General features: G+C 47.7%; 1 protein-coding gene across 1 annotated transcript in view; it reads left to right on the top strand.

The window, feature by feature from the left end:
• The window catches only part of LOC119466587 (choline transporter-like protein 1), a 51,964-nt gene extending 30,124 nt beyond the window's left edge, over nucleotides 1–21,840 (top strand). Inside the window, 6 exon segments of the mRNA XM_049657428.1 lie at nucleotides 944–1,218; nucleotides 1,732–1,988; nucleotides 7,088–7,332; nucleotides 12,897–13,063; nucleotides 13,842–14,036; nucleotides 20,432–21,840. Of these exon segments, the coding sequence (XP_049513385.1) occupies nucleotides 944–1,218; nucleotides 1,732–1,988; nucleotides 7,088–7,332; nucleotides 12,897–13,063; nucleotides 13,842–14,036; nucleotides 20,432–20,482 (1,190 nt within the window). The 3' untranslated portion in view covers nucleotides 20,483–21,840.
• Nucleotides 21,841–23,208: the final 1,368 nt, after the last annotated feature.

The following is a 23,208-nucleotide window of genomic DNA, read 5'->3' as shown; positions in this document are numbered from 1 at the left end:
TGTGCTTGGTTGCCAACTTCCTTGACGTCTTCCTCCATTCTGTGTCCACGCTTTTCAAGTGCAGATACTTGTGCACTTCAGCCACCCATACATTTTTTGTCCATGTTCCCGAGTCTTCAAAACTAATTTTGCTCTACGCTTCTCCGATTTCAAACGAGACTCAACCCATGTCACCCTGCACTGCTTCACTTGCGGTTTTACTGCGCCGCGTACTGAGTGCTACAGTTTGCAATCAACGCTTTAAATGTAATGCTTCTGAACGGTGACAGATACCCGTCTTATTCTGAATGTACAGGATCTTCCGCATGCGTATGCAAAATTTCGAGCAGCAATCTTTAGCCGTTTGCTTGTAGCAGCTGCCTTACAGAAGGCACAAGGAGTGTTTGAAAGGCTCCGACGTCAACTTGAAAACTTACTATACGTATCACCCAAACACCTACAACTTTCACATTGTCCCGGTGTTCCTTTACACATTATTCGTACGCAGTATCATATTTATACAACTAGTATAGTTCAAAAACACCAAATGCTTTGGTCCCCCGGCAAGCATCGCGAAGAACCACAATTAATCGCGTAAATTTAATTATTTTATACATGTACGACACCAAAGCAACTGCAACTTTTAATTTTCTCCGGCATGTTCCTCCTAAAGCGCACTTTATTGCTGTTAAGTTTGACATTTCGGATATTTGAAAAACGATAAGCTGTTTTATACGATATTATATCCCAAAAATTCAATAGTGCAGTTATCGAAAATTCGGTAATTGCCTACAACGCGCCTAATAATTACACACACTTCCACTTCAACCTTTTTCTACACATCACTCTTAAAACCCCCCATATTCCCTCCGAATTTCATATCTTCAGGTTTATTGGTGTCAACATTTGGAAATGACGGTTGGAGAGGACGTTCTCCGCCGCATCTAGCCGCATTAACATGTAGCTTCGCTGTCAAAAAAAAAAAAAAAGAAAGTACACTGGTACCTCGCAATACCTCTATCGGTTTGCGTAAACCTTTACCAAAATACAGGACGACGGGTGTGTTTTGCCTCTCTAAGATTTTTCGAGCACTCTGTTCTGTTTTCCTTCAAAACCGCGCAAAGCCATGGGGCAAGCCCGCTAATGTACATCATTCCTCGTTCCCAGATGACGGCTCTGTTCGGGGAGGCTGGGAAGGCGCTGGCCGCCATGCCTGGCCTACTACTGCAGCCCGCCTGGGTACGTACGTTGCCCACAAATGCAGTCTCTGACACACGTACCGATCTGTACCACGCTATCGAAATGTCCTCGGACGCACGCCGTTTCAATAACCAATATACTTTATCACTGGATGGATAGATGTGATATCGTAGAACAGAAGGTGCATGATGCACTGCATGCATCAGATCACAGATTAGTCACAGATTGATCCACGACTCGCATACAGAGGAGCTACCAATCACAGTATAATTACGACCTGTGTACGGCTCGGTAAGCGAGACTTATCGCTTACCAACAGGTTGGAAACTGAATTATACGGTTACGCTGAGTATCGGGGATGCAAGACCTTTTAGGAACCGTTCACATGTATCAACGGTGTCCGCACTTATATCGAGGTCCCGTTAACTGCGGCAACGGATTCATCACATTTGGTTAGTCTATACGTATACGCCGAGACCATATTTTCCCTTCTATATATAAAGAAGCAGCAGCGATGATTTCAGCCGCAAATGAGCGCCGTTCCCGCTGCAGACGCTGTGCTTTTGCGCGGTCACCGCGGTGGCTGGCGCGTCGGCGATGCTCGTCTTGCTGACGGCTGGCGACGCAGCGGTCACCAAGGACACAGAGGACGACAGCGGCGGTCACGTGACAGTGCTGCTGAAACAGGACTCGCTGCTTCGTCTCGGGCCCTGGTACCTGGCCCTGGCCGTGTGTTGGATGCTCCAACTGGCTGTCAGTTGCCAGGAGGTCGTGGTGGCAGGCGCCGCGGCCGACTGGTACTTCCACAGGTACCAAACAATTTTCTGTTCGAAGCTCTCCATCCACTCTTGTTCCGACGCCTCTCAAGATTTGCGATGGAGCCAAGTGACCACTTCGGTCGAGTGGCGGAGCCCACTTTCTCGAGTAGAGATGGTGGAGTGGAGCTATATAGGAGCGAATACCCGCCGTGGTGACGTACCCGCTTATGCATTTGCGCTACTATGCCAGCGAGATCGCGGAATCAAATGCCGGCCTAGGGGCATACCGTGCGTTGGGTGCACGTTACAAAGAGGCCCAGCTTGTCAAAATTAATGCTGAGTTCGTCACTACGCGGCGTGCCTCATAATCATAACGTGGTTATATGGCACACAAAATCCCACAATATACATACATATATACATAGCGTTCTAGAATACGGGGATAAGAAAATTTTCCACCCTTCAGGTCTTATCTTGTCCCCAAACAATAATCGTCTTCTATTTTGCGTACTTTTCTTGTCTTTAACGCTACATGCCCGGTACTCACGAACTGTACTCATAAACGATATGCACGTATCGGCGCATGACACGACGTTCTTGACAGGAAACTAGCGAGCGCGGAGCGTTGCTATATGCAGTCGCTGCGTGCGCAAGGGCGCTGCCTACATAATCGATAGAGATCGATGACCCGCTGATGAACAGTAAGGAGCCTTATGATTGCATTGCCATGCTAAGGAAAGCACATCCTGCAGCAGGTGACACAGCTCCTCTTAATCCTGCTCGTCGTTCTGGATCTTTTGGATAAAGTACACATGTTCACGTCGATCCCATGAAGACCGTGTACGGTATACTGGGCTCAACGCTTCTTTTTTTTTTTTTTTTTGAACGTCGCCTCGCTACACGTCGATGCCACCAGAGCGCCACGTGCCGCTATCTTGCGCAATCCTCGGCGTTTCGGCTTTTCGGTACACCAGCCGACAGGAACGCCGAATGTCAGTCATTCTTTACACAGCGCGTGTCGGGGCACCACCGCAGGCACAATAAATAAAATTACCTTTCCCAGAGTGGTGCGATCATCAGGAGTGGCAAACAAAGCATACGCGGTGCAACAAGTCTGCCTGAGCCATCACCGCTTATCCGGATCGCTGATACCTGGTTGACTGCAATGTAATGCCACTGCGAGGAATCTTTAAGGTATACATGCAGCCAGAACACCGTGGACCAGAGCGACAACTTATTTTGTAAGTTTCTCTACGAAGCCTTCTCTAACGACTGAAAAATGCAACTGTATACGTGCACAAACAATGTTCTCGGCAGCAACGGGATGTCGCGAGAGCGCGCCGCAAGCCACCGCAAAGCCCGCACGCAACGTGAAACGGTGCGGTTATGTTCTACGCATGCGCACTGTTCATACGTGGCTTGCTTGCGGACGCAAGGCCGTTGCTAATATTAAAGAAAGGAAACACACGCAATACATATTGCGTGTGTTGTTTAGGGACAAAATTAGTCCCAGAAGGTGTGAAGATTTTTAGAATACATAAACAGCCACATCATCAGGCACTAAGCGGCATCATGCGAGATGACGTCATTTAGGGATTAAAATTAAATTTTGAGGTTTTATTTGCCAAAACCACGATATGATTACGAGGCACGCCGTGGTGAGAGACTCCGGGTAAATTCTTACCGCCTGGTGTTCTTTAACGTGTGCGTATATGCACAGTATGCACGGGCGTTTTATTTTATTTATTTTTTCATTTCGCCACCACCGAAATGGGGCCGGGATCTGATTCCGCGCCGTCGGGCTTAGCAGCCCAACGCCAAAGCCACTACGCCGCCATGGCGGGTATTTAGGAATTATAAGGCCAACGTTATTGTTGGCGACGATTTCTTATGATCATCTCTGCGGACCTCTATAGAGAAATTTGTACGTGCCCATACGAAATCCGTGACAATAAGGAAGATGCGCGCAACCTTTAGCGGATCCACGTTAGGGGCACCGTGCAGCATGTGCAGGCCATCTGCGCTGTAGTGAGGCGACACAAAAAAAAAAAAAAGCACCGGCGATTATGATACTCCCTAATGCGAAATTTGAGCTCAGCTGTATACGTGTTTTCATTTAGCGATATCTTGGCTGGTGCGGACGATCTGTCTCGCACGGCACGACCCGACCGAAGCGAAGTGTGGTGCGACTGCCTGGCTAATCGGGAGATCGCGAAAGGCAGCGCGTGGGTGATGCGTGGGCGCGATTCACAGGAGACGCTTCAGACAGACCTGCGCTCATGCAGCTCTTTGGTGAACAGACGACGTGCGCTACTCTGGCGCCATCTCGTAGCCATCGTCGCCGCAGAGTCCGTCTTGTGCAGCACTACGCTTTTCTTCTCACGCTTTCGCCATACCCTCCTCCTCCTCCACTTTTCTTTTCGCGCTCTCTTCGCTATCGCCGTCTTTCATCTCCCGCCGCGTTCGCTCTCATCCGTCGCTGTGTTCGTTCGCTCGGTACGGCGCCGACGCTCGCTGCAGGAACAGGCGCCTAAGAGCTGCGCTCTAAAACTGCGACACGACGGCAGCTACGGCTTGACGTCGATGTCGGCACGACAACACCGACCGAAACACAGCGGCTTGGTGGCGTCACGACGACAACGCATGCAACGATATCGCAGAACACATAGCGAAAAGGGCGCGGAGAGGACACCACGGGCGAGGAGGATTTTAGGGCTGTTTCCTTCACGGCTCGGTTCGCTGAGTGCAGCACTGAAAGCTGCATGCAAAAGGATCTACGCGCGTGCTTACGCTATCGAAATGGACAAAGAAAAAGAATGTCATCGCGTTCCAAGAATATAGAGATTCGATACTATACGGCAGATCTTTGATATTTTACTGGGCGAAGCAATATACAGGGTGTTTCAGCGAACACTTTCAAAATTTATTTAAGGTTGCCTGTGGCAGATAGCCCAATTCTAGTTAATGAGCTGGTCTACTCGAAGAGGCGGACATTACTTGCACAAGAAATTGAAACGCATAATCGACTAATCAACGAAAATTCACTAATTAAGTTTTTAACTAATTACCTGGTGGCCCATATTGCAATTTACAAATTGTAGCCGTGGAGTTCGCAAGGCAATCCGGATCCACTTGGAACGAATTCTCGGGATGATACCAGTTTCGAGATATTAATTCTCGAACTTTGCGGAGAAGTGTATTGGCGTTCCAGTTAGTTCCTTAGCAAAACGTCGCTTTATGCATTGAAGCACAAAATTAACTGGAACGCCAAGTGCATTTCTCCACACAATTAGGGAATTAATATCTCGAAACTGGTGTCATCCTGAGAATTAATGCCAAGTGGATCCGCCTTGCGAACTCCCCGGCTACAATTTGTAAATTGCAATATGGGCCATCAGGAAATTAGTTAAAAACTTAATTAGTGAATTATTGTTAATGATTCGATTATGCATTTCAATTTCTTGTGCAAGTAATGTCCGCCTCTTCGAGTAGACCAGCTCATTAACTAGAATTGTGCTATCTGCCACAGGCAACCTTTAAGAATTTTTTAAAGTGTTCGCTGAAACACCCTGTATAAGTGCGAAATAATGTTAAAACGAGCCCAATTCGGAGACACTCGTGACTTCAAACTACCACGGAATACATCGCTACCCGCCGCGGTGGCTCAGTCAGCTAAGGCGTTGCGTTGCTGAGCACGCGATCGCGGGATCGAATCCCGGCCGCGGCGGCCGCATTTCGATGGAGGCGAAATACAAAAACGCCCGTGTGCTTGCGTTGTAGTGCACGTTAAAAAACCCCAGGTGGTAAAAACTAATCCGGAGCCCTCCACTACGGCGTGCCTCATAATCAGAACTGGTTTTGGCACGTAAAACCCCAGGAAAGAAGGAATACATCGCTGCCTCACGTAGTTTTGTGTTGGACGTTAAAGAAAGCACTGCGACAATTAAAATTAAATTGTAGGGTTTTACGTTCCAAAACCACGATCTGATTATGAGGCATGCCGTAGTGGGGGACTCCGGAAATTTGGACTACCTGGGGTTCTTCAACGTGCACCTAAATCTAAGTACACGGGTGTTTTCGCATTTCGCCCCCATCGAAATGCGGCCGCCGTGGCCGGGACTCGATCCCGCGACCTCGTGCTCAGCAGCCCAACAGCATAGCCACTGAGCAACCACGGCGGGTAGCACTGCGACAAAATGAGACGTGGAAACTAATCTGTTGGCGCCACAATTTATGGGCGAACATTCGCAAAGTGGCGCTCGCACGCCTGAGCGCTCAATGGCCTCAGCCACGCGCGATAACGTCATTACGTAAAACGATAACTGGGTACCTTTAGTTCATTAAAGAGCTTATTTCCCGGTGTCTTGTATCATTTTATGATGCCCATTTTACAGACTGCGTATTATAGAGCTCAAGTAGGCTGATTTGCCTTGATGTAGACTTGTTCTGGTCTACGTACAGACCGATTACAGAGAGAAGTCGTAATAAATGGACAGAAATTGACTTTATAAAGTCAATTTCCGTTCATTTATTACGGTTTACTGTTTCTGAGCGCACCAGGCACGGAGAAACAAGGATGTACACCCTCAGAGCGCTGAGCCAATCAGCCCCACGCTCAACCTTGGCGACGGCCCACAGTGGGTCCCGTCGACGTTTCGTTGTCGAGCCGCGTCGTATTCTGGTCCGTGTGTGGGAGCCGCTGTTTTGGGTGACACTCGAGGCTTGTCCGCTCGAGGAGCTGCAAATGTGCCGCCGCCGAAGAACGAACTCGTGCTCCTGAGACTTCTTCACAAACACGATGCTATGCCCGGCTATTATGAATCACTTTGACCTTATGGTCACCGGCAGGCGCCAGCACTGTGGCGAGGTAGCACATACCTACCATATGGTATGGGCCTGCCAGCAAAATTCAGCCTTAATTCAGAACCCCAACCCTACACGAGAGGACTGGGAGGCGGCCCGGCTTGGCTGCTCAGACCTTCAAGCCCAAAGGGTCCAGAGAGCCAGGACGGCGGCTTCGACCAAGGTGTCCCGGATTAAGGACACACCCTAGTATGTAGGTTCCCATATACTTGGGGGTCCACACCTCTTTATCGTGCAATAAAAGCGTCTCACAACCGAAGACTCTGAAAGAAGCGCGCACTCTGCAGGGGCCGCTGCACCGGGTGGTCGGCGCAGTGCGCGAGCCTGTGGCGGCTGGTGCGCTACCACCTGGGCTCCGTGCTGCTGGGCTCGCTGCTCGTAGCCCTGGCCCGCGTGCTGAGGCTCGCCTGCAGGCTCGCCAGCCGGCATTGCCGCAGGCCCGGAAAGGCTGCCTGCTGCCTCTGTTCCTGCTGCTGCGTCGGCTGCATCGCGGCACTCAGGTTCCTCAACAGGAACGCCTTCATCATGCTCGGTGCGTTCTCTCACCCTATGCAGCGATGGGGGGCTCGTTCGCGTCATCAAATAAGTAAATCATATGTGCGAACAGCGTTTATACACAAATTTGCATTTCGGGCGTTTGCGTTCATAACATCTGTGTGGCACTGAACGGGCTGTAATGTGCATGCGCATCAGCCACGGTTTATGTACCGCCTCCCGCATTTTATCGCGATAGCGTTTAGGGCCCCGTGTCGCAGAAAATCCGGCGTCGGCAGCCGGCGTGTGATCGCGGGTGGCGGAGAAAATCATCCAACCACATCGACCGCCCTGGCCCTCACGTGGTGCAAGGTTTCGGTGACCAAAAATTTAATTTCTCACAGTGAAAACCGTCACATAAATGGTAAAGTAAGAATTTACCATTCGGCGTCGGGTTCGCCGTCGGATTGTTTACCAATCGGTGTCGGGTTGTAATTTGAATGTACGAGAAAACCTAATTCTGCTACGAGGAAACTCAAACATTTCTACCAGACCTGCGCGCGTCGGGGCAATAGCAAACAATTAATAAAATAATAAAAAAAGGTGCTAGGGCTTTCACATTTTAATATAAGACCACTTATATTGCCCCTGGAAAAACGTCTTTGCAACAATGCATTTCAGTTTAAAAGTGAAGCCGACTTTAAGGGTATCGGTGTAAGCGTGGTCTTTGTAAGCTGGCTTTCCCACATTCAGAGTTGCAGTGAATGAAGCCTACTTGCCCTATGCGAACGATGCGATGCGAACGGGTCCCGATAACGCTATCGCGTTCTACTCTTAAAGGCGTAGCTTAAACGCCCTCCAAGTTTTTTTAACTACATGTATATCGCGCGAGCGTCGAACGCACGCTATGTCATCCGCCTTACAACGGCGATAATCTGCAAGACCTGCAGTAGTGCGCGCAGGTGCACGAAGTGTCACCTGCTGGGCTGTCCCCTTGAAGACGACGCACGCTCTAGCATTGTGTCTGAGCAGGTTATCTTAAAAAAAAGAAATATGAAACGAAACCGGGGTAAAGAGAAACATGTGCGCGACTAAGATGTGCGATCTGCCGATGGACGGTTCATTTTTCCTTTCGTATTGCTCTGCAGCCTGCGGATGCGCCAGGAAATTAGAACAAGAAAGTCATTCACACGGACGACGCACGCACTGTAGGTGCACGGCCGCTGGATTTTTTTTTTTTTTTTTTTTTTTTATCCAGCGGCCGTGGTAGGTGTTTCCTCCTGAAGGGAACAGTGTATATGAAACGACGCTCGCACTGGAGTGCTTGTGCGCCTGCGCGTACTACTGCCGGCCTCTCAGATTATCGCTGCCGTAAGGCGCTGACATATATCGTGCGGTCTGTAATGTAATGTAATGAAGCGTTAGGAATTCACCAATGACTGAAGCAAGGATGTCCTGTGTCTCCATTGTTGTTCACGCTTTATGTTAAGCGCATATAAAGACGACTGGAAAACAGCGAATTAGGGTTAGATTTATCCTGCATGTGTAATGGACCAATGGTGCAGCAGAAGGTCCCTGGACTGATGTATGCGGGCGACATAGTGCTACCAGCGGACAATACAAGAGGTATACATACACTTGCGAATATGTGTGGCAACTCAGCGACAAATCTAAGCCTTAAGTTTAGCACAGAGAAATCGGGAATTAGGATATTTAATGCAGAGACGAGTATAATTACGTTGTGTCAATTCAACGGCAAGTCATACCCATAGTCAAGCAATATAAATACATCGGAGTATACATAAACGAAAACTTACTCCAGCACCCACCAAGATAATCTGAAAATAAAGGGGAAGCGGAGTGCAAAAAAGAAAGAAAGAAAGAAAGAAAGAAAGAGAGAAAGAAAGAAAGAAAGAAAGAAAGAAAGAGACAGATAGACAGACTATGAACTTTATTTGAAAGAAAAGGAAGAAAGGAAAATAATAAGTTGAAAAATAAATAAACAATAAGCACATAGAGCACTTTGGAGACAATAAATATGATATGGTGCGTGGAATTTGGAAAATAGTAATGGTGCCAGCCTTAACGTTCGCAAATGCCATTCTGGACTTCAAATCGGGTATCGTGTTGGGGTTGGAAGTTAACCAGAGATCGGTAGGCCGGTTGGCTTCAGGAGCCCACGGTAAAACCACAAATGAGGCAGTGCAGGGTGACATGGGTTCGGCCTCTTTTGAAGTCAGAGAAACGCAGAGCAAAATTAGTTTTCAAGAAAGACTCAGGATTATGTATCAAAATAAGTGGGCGTCTAAAGTGCACAAGTACCTGTACCTGAAAAGCGTGGACACAGGGGTCAAGAAAGTAGGCAACGGAGTACAGGGTAGCTGAAACTGTAAACAGACAACCAGGAGTCGTCAGAAAGAAAGTGGGAGAAACCGAGACAGCGAATTGGATGAAAAGAATGGAAACAAAAGAGGCCACGGAGATTTACAAGAATGGGAAGAAAGAAATTAGAAGGGAAAATCTGTACGATAACACAAAGGGCAGTGCCTTGCAGTTTGAGGCTCGAGCTGGTTCCCTAAGGACTGGAGAAAATATTCGCAACAAGATGAGGTATGTGTAAGCTCGAGCAAAAATCCGGAGACCACTCAGCACATCCCAATGGAATGCGAAGGTATTCACCCAGTGAGAGCCGTAGGTAACTTACACCTTCCAGAAGCGCTTGGATTTAAAGTGGACGGAAGCATCGAACCGTCAGCAGTCGAGATAAGCAAGGTACGTTTAGAGTACTGGTGGGGAAAAAAAGCAGGGAAGAAATTGATACAACCTGATCTGTTACAGGCATAGGTAGCGATATATAGGGCGTAGAGAGAGATCCAAAATCAAGAAGTGTGCTGACAGATGGAGTAGTACACTATAGTATAAAGGTTACAAACAGAAATAAGGTGCCTAAGAAAGTCCTCCTATCGAGATAGGTCCTCCTTTCGAAACGCTGGCAAGCGTTTCTGAGGCACCTTATCCCTGTTTGTAACCTTTTATCGCAAGGTAGGTAGAGAAGTTTTGAGGAAATAAAAAAAAAGAAGATTATGGAGGTGTATACAAAAATCGTTGGCCCTTCCCCTACCGGAAAATGGGGGTAAGCGAAGCTTTCCTGGGTGCACCTTGTGTTTGACGATTACGTTTCTTTCGAGTAACTTGACCGTGACCAAGGGAAGATCAGGGGATCTGCTCGGCGTTGGCGGAGTGCCGCAGCTTCAGCGGCTCGCACCGCAGGATCGGCCCGTCGACGACGCGCCCTTTCACGGGCGACCTCCCGTTGGCACTCGGCGAGAGCTGCCTGATGGCGGAAGCGAAACGCTCTGATTGGCTGCGCACGTGGCGTGAGTGCGCGCCTACGCAGCTGGCACCATGCCTAATGACTCATGCTCCGGCGCCGGCGAGCCGACGCTGGAGCCGGAGTTTTAGCGTTACATCGACGGCGCAGGCTAGCGTATACAAGCTTCGCATGAAATGCTAGAATGGAAAGCATGTGCAGTATACCTCATGAAATAAACCAGGCCAGGTGACCATTTGTCACCCCCCCGTTTCAAAGGGGGTGTCGATAAATGATCATCATCATCTAGAGTTACTCTATAGGTTCCCTTTAACCTAAAGGGAGCCTATACATGCAGTAACACTATAGTGCGGCCGGCGCTAGCGTAATATGGTTAAAAATGCAGGAGGTTGTACGTTATATGTATAAGCTTACACTGCGCCGCCTTGGTCAGGTGCTCCGCAGCCACTGGGAACTGAGGGCCATGGGTTAATTGTCGGAGTCATCAGGGAGGTAGTGGCCGAATACTGCACCAGGGAGGCCAATTCCTGTTCTGGTGAGGGAGTGACTTTGATGAAGCTTTATGGGCCTGCCTAGTTTGGTTGCACCTGAACTATAGTATAGCCCCACTAGCTCTCGGCGATATATATATTTTTTCTTGCCGGTGTCAGGCACCACTCCATGCCTGAAAATGTGGTGGACTGGAGTAGAATTAGAACTGACGACCTTCAGATTTAAAGCCGGGTATTCTACCTCTGCTCCGTGAATATCTTAGCAAACATCTACAAGGATTCCACAGCTACCTTGGTTCTCCACAAGAAAAGTAGAAGGTTACCTATCAAGAAAGGGGTCAGGCAAGGAGACACAATCTCTCCAATGCTATTCACTGTCAAGTAATAGACAGCGCCAGAATATACACAGGACCAAACGACGGGTAACGAGACAGACACCCGTTACCCGTCGTTTGGTCCTGTGTATATTCTGGCGCTGTCTATTACTTGATGATGAAGAACCAACTAGCCCAAAAACACGTCCTTACCAGCTATTCACTGCATGCTTAGAAGAAGTATTCAAGCTATTAGACTGGGAAGGCTTAGGAGTGAGGATCAACGGCGAATATCTCAGCAACCTTCGGTTTGCAGATGACATTGTCCTATTCAGCAACAATGGAGACGAATTACAACAAATGATTAAGGACCTTAATCGAGAAAGTGTAAGAGTGGGGTTGAAGATTAATATGCAGAAGACAAAGATAATGTTCAATAGCCTGGCAAGGGAACAAGAATTCAGGATCGCCAGTCAGCCTCTAGAGTCTTTAAAGGAGTACGTTTATCTAGGTCAATTACTCACAGGGGACCCTGATCACGAGAAAGAAATTTACAGAAGAATAAAATTGGGTTGGAGTGCATACGGCAGGCATTACCAAGTCCTGACTGGGAGTTACCACTGTCGTTGAAAAGAAAAGTGTACAATCATTGCATTCTGCCGGTGCTAACATATGGGGCAGAAACTTGGAGGTTAACAAAGAAGCTCGAGAACAAGTCAAGGACCGCACAAAGAGCGATGGAACGAAAAATCTTAGGACTAACGTTAAGAGACAGGAAGAGAGCGGTGTGGATCAGAGAACAAACGGGGATAGCCGATATTCTAGTTGACATTAAGCGGAAGAAATGCAGCTGGGCAGGCCATGTAATGCGTAGGATGGATAACCGGTGGACCATTAGGGTTACAGAATGGATACCAAGAGAAGGGAAGTGCAGTCGAGGTCGGCAGAAAACCAGATGGGATGATGAAGTTAGGAAATTTGCAGGCGCAAGTTGGAATACGCTAGCGCAAGACAGGGGTAATTGGAGATCGCAGGGAGAGGCCTTCGTCCTGCAGTGGACATAAAATATAGTCTGATGATGATGATGATTAGATGATGATGATGATGATGACACTGCGCATACATGAATGCGTGCGCCGTTTCTCTGCTTTTCTTACCCCCTTTGTCATCCCCAGTGTAAGGTGACAAACCAGATGTCCGCCTTCCTGCCTTTGCCACGTCATTTCTCTCTCTGTGTGTGTATACTACATAAACCAACATCACACCTTGTCGCGGGGCAGCCACCTTGTTAAGCTACTCGGCGTGATAGCTTCTGCGTGGTTGACCCTTCCTTTCATGAAAAGCACCACTGTATTGTTGCCAAGTCCATTTGCAACACGGCAATAACGCGTTTCCTTTACTCGTCGTGCCGCCTGTAGATCTAAACGGAATAAGTTCGGCTTTCACGGTGATGACGTAAGCAGTGGTGAACCCTCCGATGTCGCAGCGGCCCGCGGCTACAGCCTGTGCCGGGCGGCACAGGAGGCCTGGCAGCTGTTGTCGCGCAACGCCCTGCGCGTGGCAACCGTCAACTGCGTCGGTGACTTCGTGCTGCTGCTTGCCAAGGCAGCCGTGGTCGTCGGCACCACGCTCACCGGACAAAAGCTCACTCAGGTGCGATCGCAGCTGCTGGGCGTGTGTTGTAATCCGTGTTTTCCGGCTTCTCAGTGAATGCAGATACAACGTGCTTCGAAGCCACTGGGCACACGCCTCATTCTGGCCATTCTTTACCTGTATATATGGGGTAGCCAACCCGACCGAGAACTGTTTCACAAAGTATAGCGATAAGAAACTAGCTTTAAGAGGCGAAATGTTTAAGCCCGTCCGCAGGCAACTCCATTCTTCCGGAAGATTATTGCAGTAACTCTAATACGCCACCGTAATTTCTGCGCAGATTACAAGGCCGTGCACTTACCCCTGTAGCTACCGTGGGATGAAAACTTGTGACGGCCTCCTGTATTGATAGCTTTCACGTGACGTCACGCACCCACCTTATCACCGTTTTGGGGCACCAACATGGCGACTACGTGCACTTCAGTCCAATCCATCTTATTGAAAGCTTTCACGTGACGTTATGGACCCAGCTTATCATCGTGTTGGTGCACCAGCATGGCGGCTACAATGACGTCAGTGCAAGTCATCTATACTTTTAACATGTCTGCCGTTTTAACATGTATACCTGCAAGATTCAACATCCCTGCCCGAAACTTGTGTTTTTTCGAGAGTCGCCGTCGTCCATGAGGCGCAGTTAAGGCGGTCTACTTGGCTGCGTTCGGACAGCAAAATCGCGGCAGGCGTCGAAAGTGATTTATGCCCTCGCACCGAAATGTATACGTATCGCTCATGTTGGGGGGCGTCACCACAAGCGGCTCCTTTGTATGGCTTTCAGCAGGACAAGGCGGGCCAGCTGCTGTGGGGCCAGTGGGTTCCCCTGACCGCGGGCGCTCTGGGCTCGTTCCTGGTGGCGCACTGCTTCCTCTCGGTGTACGAGATGACGCTGGACACGCTGTTCCTGTGCTTCTGCCACCAGTGCGACGAGATCGGCCGCGGGGGCGTCGCCACCATCGCAGTGCCCGACGCACTCGCGGTGAGCCTTGTTAAAGTGTGTCTGCCACTGCTCCTCTTCGCGACATCCGACTTCACTATAGACGATGTGCATAACGTATACTAGCCGAGACATATACTAGGATATCGATATCTACAACAGCAGTGCTCGTGGTGACATCTGTCAGACGACGCACCGAAAGGATGCGCCTATACTATTGGAATCGAGCGAAATCTGTTGAAAACCTGTCGGATGCGTTTGTTGGCACAACTAGTTCCTACGCAAACTTGTTTCGCTCTTAAAGCAGGAGAGATGTCGTACAACGCAGCATGCGATACGATACGACGTGTATAGCGCGTCGGAAAGATGGATGCTCCGATTGTTGGAACCTATTGACGTCTGGTGGTACGAATAGCCGCTTGGCGGATCGCACGCCGATTGGTTCCATGTGCCGTACTTAACGCGCTAGAAATGGTCTAATGTTGCACGACTCTAAACAGAGAAAATCTCCTTGACGATTATGTCGCCGTCGGCGTGCACGTTTATGACCAACCGCCTCGGGATGTCTTCCGAAAGATATAAAAAGCGTAGTCAAGACAGACCGCGTGTAGGAGATGACACAAGAAAAAAGTCCGTTCTTTCACATATGCACGACCTGTCGCACATGTTCAAAGGGTCGGGGAAATAGCGTACGCACGTTCGAATCGTGTTTTCAGCTCCCGACAAATTGGAACGCCTGCGCAAATCCAGGTGTAGGTCGGTGAAGTCACGTGTGGATCCTTGCCAAGTCAAGCACGGAAACAAGCTTCTTTTGTGCATTGTATATATAGGTGCAACCTACGTGAACCCGCTTTCCTAAGGGAATAAGTACGTGCATGGGCAGACGAGCAGATTTGTAAGCGAGAGGCTATACATAGGGGCAACAACGTGCGCAACGGCTCTCTGGGTTTAGATTGCAAACATTGCTGATGCCAGCCGCAGTAAGAAGCCACGAGTATATCATTGGAAGGAGCAGCAAGCAGACGACATGGCAAACTATCGAGTCCAAAGAAATCACCAGGCTATAGGCGAGCACTCCCTCGTTGTCGCTGTCCAGAAACGAACTAGACTATCTTTCACGTCTGCATTAGGTTGCATAGGTGAATGCCATACAGGGTGTTTCATTTTAGCTGCACCAAATTTTTTAAAAAATTGCCTGTGGCAGATAGCACAATTAATTATAACCATTGATCTAAACTACTCGATGAAGCGACCATTACTTCCACGAGAAATCAAAACGCCTAATTGAATAATTAACATAATTACGCTAATTAACGTGTTAATTATTTTACGGCATGTCTTTCAATCTACGAATTATAGCCGCTGAGTTCGCAAGGCGTATCCACTTGGAACGAATTCTCACCAGTTTCGAGATATTAATTTTCAAAGAGAGAGAGAGAGAGAGAAACAACTTTCATTGAAAACGGCAAGTGTAAGAGGAGTTTATCTCGCTTCCCTTAGGTGACGGCCAGGAACCCTTGGGTCCTAGCGGCATCTTCGGCTTGCCTGATTACTTGTAGTTGGTGCTCGCTGTCTGAACTGAGCAGCGCGGTCTCCCACTGCTCCGCGTTCGTATATGTGTTGTTTGGCCCCTCCACTATGTTGGGGCAAGCCCAGATTATAAGGTGTCTGAGGTCCGCCAGCTGATTGCAGTCTTTGCATTTATCGGAGTAGAGCTCTGCATAACAATGATTATAAGCGACCGGGTTTGGGAAGGTGTTTGTTTGTAGTATGCGCCATGCTGTCGCCTGTTTATTTAATGAGGAGTGTGGTGGAGGGTAATGCTGGCTCCCTAATCTGTAGTGTCCGACTAAATTGCATGGGCGTTCCAGTTACTTTTGTGCTTCAATGCATAAAACAGCGTTTTCAACAAAAACTGGAACGCCCATGCATTTCGTCGGACACTTTGAAAATTAATATCTCGAAACTGGTTCAGGCCTGAGAATTCGTTCTAAGTGAATACGCCTTGCGAACTCAGTGGCTATAATTCGTAGATTGAAAGACGTGCCGTAAAATAATTAATTACCACTTGACATACAATTAATTAGCGTATTTATGGTAATTATTCAATTAGGCGTTTTGATTTCTCGTGGAAGTTATGGTCGCCTCATCGAGTAGTTTAGGTCAATGGTTATAATTAATTGTGCTATCTGCCACATGCAATTTTTAAACATTCGGTGCAGCTAAAATGAAACACCCTATATAGGGCAGGTCATTTTATCCTGTTTTCTTTGTTACCTTCATTTATTCTGTTCCTTGCTTTTTATTTGTTTCTTTATGCTTGACGTCAGTACACCAGGCATGTATATAAATACGGGATTATCAAGATAGCTAGTTGGAAGACAGCATTCATCCTCGTCTCGTTGAGTGTTTTTTCGTCTCGCGTCACGCGCTGGTCGCCATGATTAACCGAACCAACGGGTCCAAAGCTACACCTTACCGATTATTGCAAATATAAGTTCTGCGCCTTCTGTTGTACACAATGCCACAATATGTCGCCAGCAGCGCTGCTTCTCGCATCTATGTGTTTCGGTATAGTTATGCGGCATACGACAGTGTCGTCATGTCCCTGCTGAAAAGCTCTCACTAAGTAAGTATATATCGCAAACTGTCCACATACACCGGAGCGCTTTCAGCTGACTGGATGCCCGACCGTTTTGCGGAAGCAAATATGATGGGAGCATATAGCTTCACCAGTGTTACACCCATGTAACTGTTACCTAGGCACAGGAACTCGCTAGCTCTGCAAAATTTTGTCACACGAGAGGTTTGAGAGCGCAGCTAAAAATTTCAAAAATTAAGAATTATTGGGTTTTACGCCCCACAACCACGATCTGATTATGAGTCACGCCGTAGTGGGGGACTCCGGAATAATTTGGACCACCTGGTGTTCTTTAACGTGCACCTAAATCTAAGTACACGGGTGTTTTTGCATTTCGCCCCCATAGAAATGCGGCCGCCGTGGCCGGGATTCGTTCCCGCGACCTCGTGCTCAGCAGCCCAACACCATAACCACTGAGCAACCACGGCGGGTCTAAAACTTTCAAATTAGATTGAGGCGTCTTAGGTGCCAAAACCACGATATTATTTGAAGCACGCCGTATATACCGAGGGAGGGGGGTGCCGATTGCTTTTGACCAGCTGGGGTTTTTTACCGTGCACAAATGCACTGTACGTACTACATGAATGTTCTTGCATTCCACCCCCATCGGAATGCGGCCGCCGCGATCGAACCCGGGACCTCGAGCTCAGCAGCGCAACGTCATAGCCACTGGGTTACCGCTGAGGGTGAGAGCTGTATCGTTTGGACGGAATGCCAAGAATGAAAAGATCGTTTATTCAGAAAACACCCAGGGTATATATAGTTAACGGCATTCACAGGCACGTGTTGCCGTAATCTTCGTGCTGTCAATCAGTTCAAGCTGATACCTGCGACGCATGCGCAGTCTGCACGATACATCTTCCTATGTTTAATAGTTTGTTAAAGCCGAGGTACACAATGCACTTGATTGAAATTGTGGTCGTACTGCAGCCGTCTTGGCTGACGAGTCATCCGCGTAGGCCGTCTTGGGAGTGGTGTTGTAAGTTGAGTCGGGTTTGCGTGCACTCCAGTTGGGGACGTTACCGGCTGGTCGTCCTCGCTTTCCGGCTCATCGATGTCGAGATCATCGTGTCGAAATGGCTCACGCGTTGCAAGCAGGTGTCTCCTATTCCGACGAAGTACTTGCTCATCTTCAGTAACAATGCGATAGGACCTCGGCGCCGCCGGTCCCACGAGCGTCGTGTAATCATCCTTGCGTTCCGCCTCCAGAAAGGTGAAGTTGTTAAACACCTGAAGTGCATCGTCGCCAGCAACACTCAGCAGCAGCGCAGCCTTGACACCTTCTGACCTTGGTTCTTTCGTAGATGCTTGTAGGAACAGTTCGAACTTCTGCATGAACATGTACAGGTCCCAATTCTTCGCGATGTTGTCGGATGAGCTGGAAAGTTGCAGACGCTCCTCCGGTGGCTTGACTAGCTCCATTGCTCGGAACGGTTACGTTCATCAAGCGACCCCACTTCTGACACCATGTATCGTTTGGACGGAATCCAAGAATGAAAAGAACGTTTATTCAGGAAACACCCAGGGTATTTATAGTCAACGGCATTCACGGGCACGTGTTGCCGTAATCTTCGTGCTGTTAATCAGTTCAAGCTGATACGTGCGACGCATGCGCAGTCTGCACGATACAAGAGCGGAGTTATCGAACCGATACAAATAGACAAAACAGGGTTCTAGACACGGCAGTAACGTTTCTTGTTTTTTTCATCGTATGTACTAAGGCCATGTTGGCGGCAGCTAGCATTTTCCGGAACAAGCATTTATACCTGGATCCCTCACGAACCAAATATTCAGCAGTAACTGCGGGGTTGCAATTTGAGTATTACTTCAGTGTCGATTGTCGCGGTAATTCAAGAAGTGCCATGCACCTCACTGCAGCGAATTACAAGCTTCGAATAGACTCATTTCGGTGTCCTTGAAAAGGAATGTTTCTAAAACATTTTTTTTTCTTTTTGTCAAGGAATCGAACCCGCGGGAACGCTGCCTTTCTACGACATTCGATATCTACTACCTTAGCTATAACAGCGAGGCCAGCAGTCGGTAATATTGCGAGACCGAATTAATGCAGCTTCTCTTGAAAAGTAACTTTGTGGTGCACAGTAGCGATTACAGCGACGATATGAAGACCTGCACAATATGTTTAATGCAAGGAGGTTTTCCTAACGTCCCTTATCGGCCTCTCCTTCCCGATACGAAACGCTGCAGTCATATTCGTTTGGTTAAGGGCGAACTGTGCATGGTATTTATCTCCACCATGGCTGTCGCAAGCTTGGCGTTAAGCATTTCTGCACAACACGCCGGCGGCGGCGGCACGACCAATGCTCGCGCAACTGTACTCTACTATGACTCGTGTTCGTGGAAAGCATCTGCGTCACGAAAACACATCACCGGTTTCTCTTTTTTTTTTTCCACTCTTCTGCCCACTAACATTGAAATTAGGCAATCCGTTGATCTCGTTTTTCCAGAGACGCATGAGGTACGGCCTCAACATTTAACACGATGAGCGAGAGAACAAATCAAATTTTACTACGCACTAAATCAGACGAAAGTAGGTGAAACCAGGAGCTACGCACCTGATAAGCTGTACTGAGGACGCTCCATGGTAAATCGAGCGCATCGCCGAGGCCCAAGACATCAGACGTGCCGATACATTCACGTTGCGGCGACTGCGAAGAGCCAGAAACACTGGGAAAATTGCGAGTTGAGAATGTAACCCTTTATGGGGGGCAAACTTGTGCCAAGCTATATGCAAGCAACGCTCAAATCACAGTGACAGCGGTGAGCACGGTCGTAAGCATCTAATCTCACGAATCAAGTCGGGGGGTCCGGTATTTATACGCGCACACGTCACCGCGCGTTCGAGGGCAGTCGCTGGTGCTCGCGTATAGATTCGAGAATGTAGCGATATTCGCGCCACACGTGCCATGTGAGAAGCAGCGTGATGCGCGATAGTCCTATCACGGCGACAGTTCGGTAAAGCGCCTAAAAGTGAGACGACGAGCCGTGGTGGCACTACGTGAATTTTACGTCAAGTGCACGAGACTCGCTTTTGGGAGAAACCGCACGAGTTCCATTGACCACTGAGTTTCCTACAATAATTACTGCAGGGAACTCTGTCGCTGCCATCGTCCAGCCACCATGATGGGTAGTACCTATAGATTTGACTGATGTTCGTGCTTGTGAGTTGAGACGTTCTTGTGGCTTTGTTTATTGCGTTTTATCTGCATTCATTCTTGTAAATTTCAAGACAATCTATACTTGTATAAATGGAGAAGACCATATGAACACGCATAATCGCTACTAAGGTTCAGCCTGTCGAAGTGCGTGGCAAATCGAAACGCGCCAAGAGTCTCAACGCGCTCGCTTGCCCGCGAGAAATTCGCATGCGTGTCCGTTTATCGATGCATGCGTCCCTGGCTGTAATATCGGGCTTATGTCCTGTGTTCGAATCCTGCCGTCGGACAACTTTAATGGTGTGTACTTAATTATTCACGACGCAGTAATTGGCTTAAAATTTTGAGTTTACTAAGTGACGAATATATTTGAAAGCATAAAAACGAAGTCTAGCCAAATCCATGTACTAACCATCGCTGGCTGAACCACGCCGCTTGCAGCTCTCGTTGAAACAAGCTCTAGTTGCATGAATGCCATTGACATCACCGTGATTGAATACTTCCCTTGTTGTCTTCACTACTCTGACGAATCAAAGTCGATATCAATCCAAAGACGTTGTCGATGTACGTACATAAGAGTGCGACGGTGTCAGCGGTGTTAATGTTCGCTGTTCTTGTTGCAGGCATTCGTGGAGAAGAGTGGCAGCGTGGCTCCGCCTACCGCTCGCCAATGAGCAGCTGCCCTCTCGCGGTGAATGCCATTTTAGGCTGGTGACAGAGCCCCCCTTCTTATACAGGGGGTTTCATTTTAGCTGCACCAAATTTTTAAAAATTGCCTGTGCCAGATAGCACAATTATAATCCTTGATCTAAACTACTCGATGAGGCGACCGTTACTTCCACGAGAAATCAAAACGACGAATTGAATAATTAACATAATTACGCTAACTAACTTTTTAATTAACTGTTTTACGGCACATATTTCAATCTACGAATTATAGCCGCTGAGCTCGCAAGGCGTATCCACTTGGAACGAATTCTCAGGACTGAACTAGTTTCGAGATATTAATATTTAACGTATCCGACGAAATGCATGGGCGTCCAGTTAACTTTTTGAGGAAAACGCTGTGTTATGCATTGAAGCATAAAAATAACTGGAACGCCAACGCATTTCGTCGGACACTTTGAAAATTAATATCTCGAAAGTGGTGAGAATTCGTTCCAAGTGGTAGATACGCCTTGCGAGCTCAGCGGCTATAATTCGTAGATTGAAAGATGTGCCGAAAAATTATTATTTAAAAGTTAATTAGCGTAATTATGTCAATTATTCAATTAGGCGTTTTGATTTCTCGTGGAAGTAATGGCCGCCTGATCGAGTATAGTTTACATCAAGGATTATAATTGTGCTATCTGGCACAGGCAATTTTTTAAAAATTTGGTGCAGCTAAAATGAAACACCCTGTATATTCTAGTCGCACTTACCTGAGGTCTTCAAGTGAAGAACAAAGGGAAACGTGCTTACAGAGCAGGAGCATGTCTACTCCCAAATCCTGGGCCGAATTCGCTGAACTTCTCGTTGGCGAGAACTGTTTGTCACCGGCATGGCAGCCTTTCACTCGTTGTACGTGTTCCGAACGTGTCACGTGCAGCAATCGAGCAAAATCACGATCGGTCGGCGCCTACTTTTTCTGTTCACTGCGCTGCGTGTTTCGCATAAAGAGAGAGAGAGAAAAGGAGGCGCACCTGTTCGCCTTTTCATTGTCCCCTTTTGGGCGAAACAACATCGCAGTGTACCGAATGATGCCGTACCAATTAGCCCTGAAGTTGAAGCCTTTTTATCGATGCCGGTTCATGAACCAACCTAACGACACGAACTTCTATGTGATTACGAGCCCCGAATTAGATCCATTGCTCGAGGCGACACAATCCAACTAAAATGGCATTTAACGTTCGCCGTTTCCAGAGGAGTGCGAGCCACGTGGACAGGCTCAACATCACCGCTCAACGGGAGAGAAATAAAAGATGCATTTCTTCTCGGACGAAACGAGACGGCAGCAAGCCGGCCTTACACCGGTAGGCAATAAAATAATTGTCTCGTCTCAGAGGAAAGTGTTTCCAGTGTTCCGGCCGCGTCTTCAGGCATGCGCCGAGTCCTTGAGTCCTTGAGATTTTCCCCTTTGCTTCCTCGTCTACAACTACAGCGCTGGTGACGCACAACCGTTCAAATATAGTGCGTCGGCTCGAAGGACGGTGTGGCTTCGATGCACGCAGCAAACAAACAAGCAAACAAATGTGAAAAAAAAAAGGCGCGATATATCCACTTGGCATTCGACTGTGTTCGCGCCCCCCCTGTGGAGGCCACTGTTTGCGACACTCAAGCCACTAACTGCATGGTGCGTACGTCGCAGTCCCGTAGAGGACGGCATGCCCCCTTCATACACTTCATACACAATATATATATATATATATATATATATATATATATATATATATATATATATATATATATATAGTTTAATTAGTTACACATTGATTTCCTGAACTTTATCCCCTTCGATGGCAAATTATGATGGACTGCCGATACATTAAGTGAATTCATTCATTAAAAGCGACCTCGAAAAAGGGTGCATTGTGTCCGGGATACCTTATCACATCCTCCATCGTAAACAGAGACGATACATTAAAACGTCCGCTATGTAGCAGCAAGAAAACCCACCAATGAAACCGACTTTATACCGGGTGTTTATTTGATTTTCTCCTTTTTAGACCATACAGAATTCTTACAAATAAGATATAGGCTACATATAACATAATTCTAGCCATTGAGCTGGATTACTCAACGAGTGTACGAGAAATCGAAATGCATAATCGACTAATTTACAAAAAATCCCGAATTGTCTTTTTTTAAATAATCACATTACGGCACACATTGCAATTTACGAATTGCAGCCGCGGTAAGTGCGCGAGGCGTATCCACTTAGAATGAATATACAGGATGACGCCAGTTTCGAGGTACTCATTCCCAAAGTGCACGAATAAATACATGGCCGTTCCAGTTGCCTTTGTGCTTCTATGCATAAAACGGCAGTTTGTTAAAAAGGAAAGTGCAACAATACTGCATTTTTACAGCAAATTTCACGGCGCACATTTCGGAACCCATGCCATCCTTACAATTCTTTCTAAGTGAATATGCCTTGCAAACTCACCGGCTACGATTCGTAAATTGTAATGTGTCGTAAAGCGATTAATTGAAAAGTTGATTAGTGGATTTTTCTTTATGACTCAATAACGCATTTCGATTTCTTGTGTGAGTAATGTCCGCCGCTTCGAAAAATTCAGCTCAAGGACTACAATTGCGCGATTTGCCACGGGTGATTAAAAAAACCATGTATGGTGAAGAAAAAAGAAAGAAAACATATTTGACCTGACTTTACGTTTGTGCGTGTGGGTGTTTGTGATAG

Source organism: Dermacentor silvarum, chromosome 10 (genome assembly GCF_013339745.2).
Source record: "Dermacentor silvarum isolate Dsil-2018 chromosome 10, BIME_Dsil_1.4, whole genome shotgun sequence".
In the NCBI taxonomy this organism is placed as follows: Eukaryota; Metazoa; Arthropoda; class Arachnida; order Ixodida; family Ixodidae; genus Dermacentor; species Dermacentor silvarum.
The sequence above is the reverse complement of the archived record's forward strand: the minus strand, read 5'-3'. Positions and strand labels throughout refer to the sequence as shown.